Raw genomic sequence first — 5,865 nt, forward strand, 5'->3', positions numbered from 1 at the left:
AATACAGAATTTTGAGTCATATTTTTATTATCTAACTAGTTTGTTTCTAAATTTAAATCTGATTCAATCTAATATAATTTAAAGCAGTTTAGAATGAACCGATTTTTGTTTTTGTGTTTTAGGTTAAAATAAATAATTAATGTAATACAAATTAATTCAAAAATATTAAATATCCCATTTCATAACTCATTTGATACATAAAGCTCATTTCAATTTCACACTCCCAAAAAAGAACATACACAAGAACAAGAAATGGACATACCATATGGAAAATTGGCATCCATGATTTCTCTGCTACAGAGTTCTATGTTCTAGACCCTTATCCTAATTCCTAACCTCATTAACCGATTATTCATATCAGAACCTCATTTACAAAACAACTATAATGCTTAAACATTAACATAGAAGTGGGACTCTGGCAATACAACTTCAAACCTCAGCTTATGATCTAAAATTTAAATTAAAAAAAAACTGAAGTTATATATAAGTTAACACTAAAACAGAGAAATGGTTTGTGGTTTAGGGTTTGTATACCTTGATAAATCACAAAAATCGAAATCGACGAAGATGTTGCGGTGGTGAATAGGCAACGAATCACACATGAATGGCGGTGAGAACAGATAGGTGATCGACGGAGAGGAACTTCAACTTGCTGACTTGAGAGAAAATGGGATCGAAGAAATTGGGTGATAGTGTGAGTGAGAAGAGCGGCGCATACTAAAACAAAAGCAATTAGGTTATCTAACTTTTAGAATAAATAAATAAATATGTAAAATATTTTTTTATTTAAATATTAAACAGGCCGGCCTATAGGCTAAAAGGCCAGGCATTGACATATTCTAATTACCTCGTAGGCCAGGCCAGAACAGGCTTTTCGTAGGCCAGATCATAGGCCCCTGTAGGCCGGCCTGGCCCATTTACATCCCTAGCCGAGCCCAGTTTAGCACCTCTAACTATCAGCATGCAGTAGATTTTTATATTTATCCACAAAAAATGTTCTTATAGTCACATTTTGGTTTTTATATTTTATCTAAAAGATGGACTTTCGTTTTTACAATCAGATTTAAAAAATAATAATAAATAATTATTTTTTGCAAATATTTGTGTCGTTTGTATTTGAAATTTTACAAATTTATATTTACAAAAATCAAAATCAGATTTAGGAATTTAATTATAAAAGAAGAAGGAAGAAAATTTAATTTAATTATAAAAATATGTTGGTGGGGCCGCCTCTCACTATTAGCATGTAGTAGATTTTTATATTTATCCACAAAAAAGGCTCTTATAGTTGCATCTAGGTTTTTATATTTTATCTCAGAGATGAACTTTCATGTATTACAATTAGATTTACAAAATAATAATAAATAATTATTTTTTTGTAAGGAACACACAGGAGGTAGAAGAATAAGCGTCTGAATGGTTTGAAGTTTCTAAGAAAATATCAAATGATGAGTTTTCTATTTTCAAGTAACATTAGTAAAGAACCTTCCATCTTCCAATACAACAATTAAAAACCTTACAGTTCCAATGTAAAAATGATAGTGGGTCATTAATTAGATGTCTCCCACTAATTTCTTAATTTCGATTTTTGATTTAATTAAAAACTTATTATGCAATTTTTTTTAAAATTGACATGCAAGTGTGAACACACAGTGTGAAACTGCATTAGAGCTTGACACATCAGTTTTTTTGGTTCTCCTTTTAAGTATATAATAGATGGAAATTTAATACAGCTGTCTCCTGCTATTATGAAAAAAATAAAAAATAAAAAATAAATTAGAAAAGGAAATAATGTATAATAATATATCATTTTCGCTATTATGAAGCCACAATTGAATGATGCATATTCAAATAAAAGAAAAAAAGGGAAGCTGCAAAATTGAAAAATCAAAAGAGGATAACTCATATCTTCTTCAGTCTTGTGCAATGCTCGTCTCTTTGTTGAGTTGCTCAGTTCTGCGTTGTTCCTTGTCTTCTTTTTATTGTGCGGTTGTGTTGTCCTCTACAATGTGCATCTCTTTCTTTGGTGTAAGATAGGAAATTGAGCTGACGTTTTGATAAAAATTGCATTTTTTAAGGTAAAACCACAAGAATTGGTGCTAAAAGTGCTAAAGAAATCATGACGAAGAAGTAGCGGCTCAATATGGATCAAAGGAAACCAACATACTACAATTCAAGGTCCAGGAAAGCACGCTCAAACGCACAAGAGGAAGCTCGAGCGTTTGGAAGCAGGAAAAACAGCAAAATTGGGCACATCAGGACGCTCAAGCGCACAGTTGCACGCTCAAGCGCCCAAGAAGACATAATTTCGAACTTAAGGAGCACGCTCGAGCGCGCTCAGGCAGGCAGCAACAACAATTTTCAGCAATTCAGGGCGCTCAAGCGCCCTGTAGCGCGCTTCAGTGCCCAAACACAGACCTGACAGCAAATATGCACCAAGATTTGCTGAGATTTAATGAAGATTTGTCCAATTATGATATGGAACTAATACGGAAACATATCAAAGCTGATACCATAGAAGATTGAAGGAAGATTATACAAGATTCAAAGCTCAAATCTCTCAACCAATCCACAAGATATTAATTGCAAAAAGGAAACAATTGGAGAATCAATTACAAATCTAATATGGATACGGCAAGAGATGCAATGAAGGATACAACCTCCAATGGCTATAAATAAAGAGCTTGGGGTCAGACATAGACACCAATTCAGAAACCTATTCACCATTCAAGCCACAGAGGAGGAATCGTGTTGCGGAGCGCTGGAACACTGAGGAACCAAGTCAACTTCACACCAATGGAGGCTTGGGGTTCTCTTTTCTTTATTATTGTTTTTCAATTCAGTATGCTACAGTAGTCTTTTATGTAGTTAAGGGTAGATGGAACCCAATTGAATCTTTATGTTTATGAATTAAATTGTCTTTGAATCCTGTTCTTTTTATAATTGAATAAATTATCTATTTTTAATGCTTTCTATGAGTTTGTTCCTTATAGAATAATTTTGGGGAATTGTATGACAATAGGGATGTTGGTGCATGAACCTTGACTTGATAATTTATCATAATCATTGTGATCTAGGAATAGGAATAGGAATAGACATAGGGTAATTATGCAATTTTGTAATTCTTGATCTTAATGCATGTTTTCTTGGGGAATAATCGGGGAACTAGAGTTCTTTCAAGATTACATAGATTTAGGGTAAGAAGGAATTGAGCCCTAATTAACTTAGATAGAATTTACTGGCAATATATTAAGAAACAGATTCTTGACTGTTTAATTCATAACATATTGAGGATATTGGGGGAAGTCGAAACCTTAACTACGCTTGTTTTAAATCTTAATCAAACATCATCTTCATTCATCCTTTTAATTCTGAATTTTCAAATTGCATGCCTTTACTTGTTTTTAATTTTAAGTTCTTTGAACCACAACTCTTTTCATCTAAATTCTCTCAAACCAAACCTTTGATTGTCCAACTAAAACGCAATTAGCGAACTAGTGCTTGAAAATTCTGATCCTCGTGGGAACGATCTCGTACTCAGTACACTTTATTACTTTCACGATCGGTGCACTTGCCGAGTCGCTATAAAGTTTTTGGCGCCGCTGTCGGGGATCGAATTCTTCAACATTAGAAGTATCTAATTAACTTTTAGATTGGACGTTTTAAGTTTCTGCACTTTATACATTCTTGAAAAATATTTTTCTGCATTAAAATTCTCTATCAATTTTCTGCATATTTAAATTTTTTTTTTCTGTTTTGCGTTTTCTATTTTTTCTGCACATCTTTTCAATCTTAGTTTATGCGAGGTACTCTTAACCCGCGAATCTTGTAGTTTGATCCTGAGATAGAAAAGACAGAGAGGAAACTTAGGAAGGACGCAAAAGCAAAGAAAGCGAAGGAAACATAAACCTCAACTTCGACGGAACCTAAGGAGGAACCAATGGCAGAAAACAATCAACTCGCTCCAAGGACGTTGGGAGATTGCATGACCCCAGCTCGAGTTCCACAGACGGCAAGCATTGTTAGACCAACCATAGAAGCTAACAACTTTGAACTAAAGTTGGCACTGCTGCAACTGGAATAGTTCGCTGGAGGAAGCATGGAGAACCCCTATAGTCATCTCGATAACTTCTTACTTTACTGTGATACATTAAAAGTAAATGGAGTTCCTCGTGATGTTATCTTGCTCAGGCTATTTCTATGCTCACTGAAGGATGACGCAAGAGATTGGCTGCAGTCTTTACCTGAAGGAAGTATAACCGATTGGGATGACTTAGCAAGAAAATTATTGGCTAGATTTTTCTCAGCTTCAAAGATGGCAAGGCTCAAGGCGGAGATCACTGCTTTTGAACAAAAAGAAAGCGAGTCTTTGTACGAGGCCTGTGAACGATTCAAAGGAACACTCAGGAAGTGTCCTCAACATGGAATTGAAGCAAGGGAGAAGGCAAGAATCTTTTTCCAAGGGATGACATCCAACACAAGAACACTGGTGAATGCTGCTGCAGAAGGATCCCTGAAAACAAAAACTCCAGAGGAAGCGCTGGAGTTACTGGAATCTCTAACTTCTCAGGAATTTGACAATGCCACTGCCCCAGTTGCACAAAAGAGAGCAGGAATTATGAAGCTTGACGGCTATGATGCACTCTTAGCCCAAAATGAACAAATGCTACAAATGCACAAGAAACAACAAGAACAATTAGATGCCCTTAATAAAAAATTTAATCTTTCTCAAGTTTCTTTTGTTTCTAATTCTAATATTAAATGTGGTATTTGTGAAGAGGCTCATGCAACTGAGGATTGTGAATACATAAGAGCAGCGGAAAAGCCACCAGTAGAGGTCAATGGACTCTGGTATGATCATAAGAATCAGAATCAACATCCAGGGTTGAGTCACAAATCCAACCATCAGCTCAATCCTCCCCTTCCAGTGCAACCAGATACCCCACAACAAAGTAACACTTCTGAGTGGGAGAAAGCTTTTGCACAGCTATTCAAGACCACTTCTGATTATGTTCAAGGTGCAAATGCTTTCAGAGAGGACACATCTGCTTTCATGCAAGAGACTAGATCAGCACACCGGAATCAAGAAGCTTCCATAAGAAATCTGGAAATTCAGATTGGCCAGTTGTCGAAGCAATTTTTTGAGAGAGCTCAGGGTACTTATCCAAGCAACACAGTTGTTAATCCAAGGGAGCATTGCAATGCTATCACCACTAGGAGTGGGACAGTGATTCAACATATAGAGGAGCAGCCCGAAGAAAAGAAGAAGGATGGAGAAGCATCAGTTGAAGAAGAGAAGGAAGAAAAGGAAAATGATACAATTGAAGTTGACAAAAGCAATCCTGAAAAAGTCGAAAAGAAACTATTCAAGTGGGAGAAGAAGAAAGCTCTAGAAAGACAGAACAAGCCATTAGATCTCTCCCCATATGCTCGAATCCCTTATCCTCATAGATTAAAGAAAGAGTTTCAGAAGCAGCAATGTTAAAAGTTTCTAGACATATTCAGGATGTTGCATATCAACATTCCTTTTGCCAAAGCTTTAGAGAACATGCCCAACTACGCAAGGTTCATGAAGGATCTATTATCAAGGAAGCGTAAGTTGCAGGAATGTGAGACGGTGAATCTGATGGAGGAATGTAATGCGATCATCAAAAATAAGTTACCTACCAAAGTCAAGGATCCAGGGAGCTTCAGCATTCCATGCACTATAGGAAAAGTGGATGAGTAATGATGAGGACCTATGGTCATAAATAGAATGAGAATGAAATTCTAAGAATTTTGATAGGGAAAGGAGAATGAGTAAGAAAGCAAAGAATGTTTTAAATAGGAGGTAAAACTCTTCCGTTTTCTCGCATTTTCGGATGA

General features: G+C 35.8%; 1 protein-coding gene and 1 non-coding gene across 2 annotated transcripts; one reads left to right on the top strand and one right to left on the bottom strand.

Annotated features, from left to right (window-relative positions):
• Positions 1–4,099: 4,099 nt before the first annotated feature.
• Positions 4,100–5,227, top strand: LOC133298602 (uncharacterized; the record flags this gene model as incomplete). Its single annotated transcript, XM_061497932.1, has 2 exons — positions 4,100–4,631; positions 4,779–5,227. Coding segments are annotated over exons 1-2 (981 nt in total), but the record flags the coding sequence as incomplete, so codon positions are not given.
• LOC133298603 (small nucleolar RNA R71) lies at positions 4,322–4,428 on the bottom strand. Its single transcript, XR_009749824.1, has one exon. It is a non-coding gene; the product is annotated as a small nucleolar RNA R71 (small nucleolar RNA).
• Positions 5,228–5,865: the final 638 nt, after the last annotated feature.

Source organism: Gastrolobium bilobum, unplaced genomic scaffold (genome assembly GCF_033153095.1).
Source record: "Gastrolobium bilobum isolate Gb01-03AN ecotype WA unplaced genomic scaffold, APGP_CSIRO_Gbil_v1 utg49095, whole genome shotgun sequence".
Lineage (NCBI taxonomy): Eukaryota > Viridiplantae > Streptophyta > Magnoliopsida > Fabales > Fabaceae > Gastrolobium > Gastrolobium bilobum.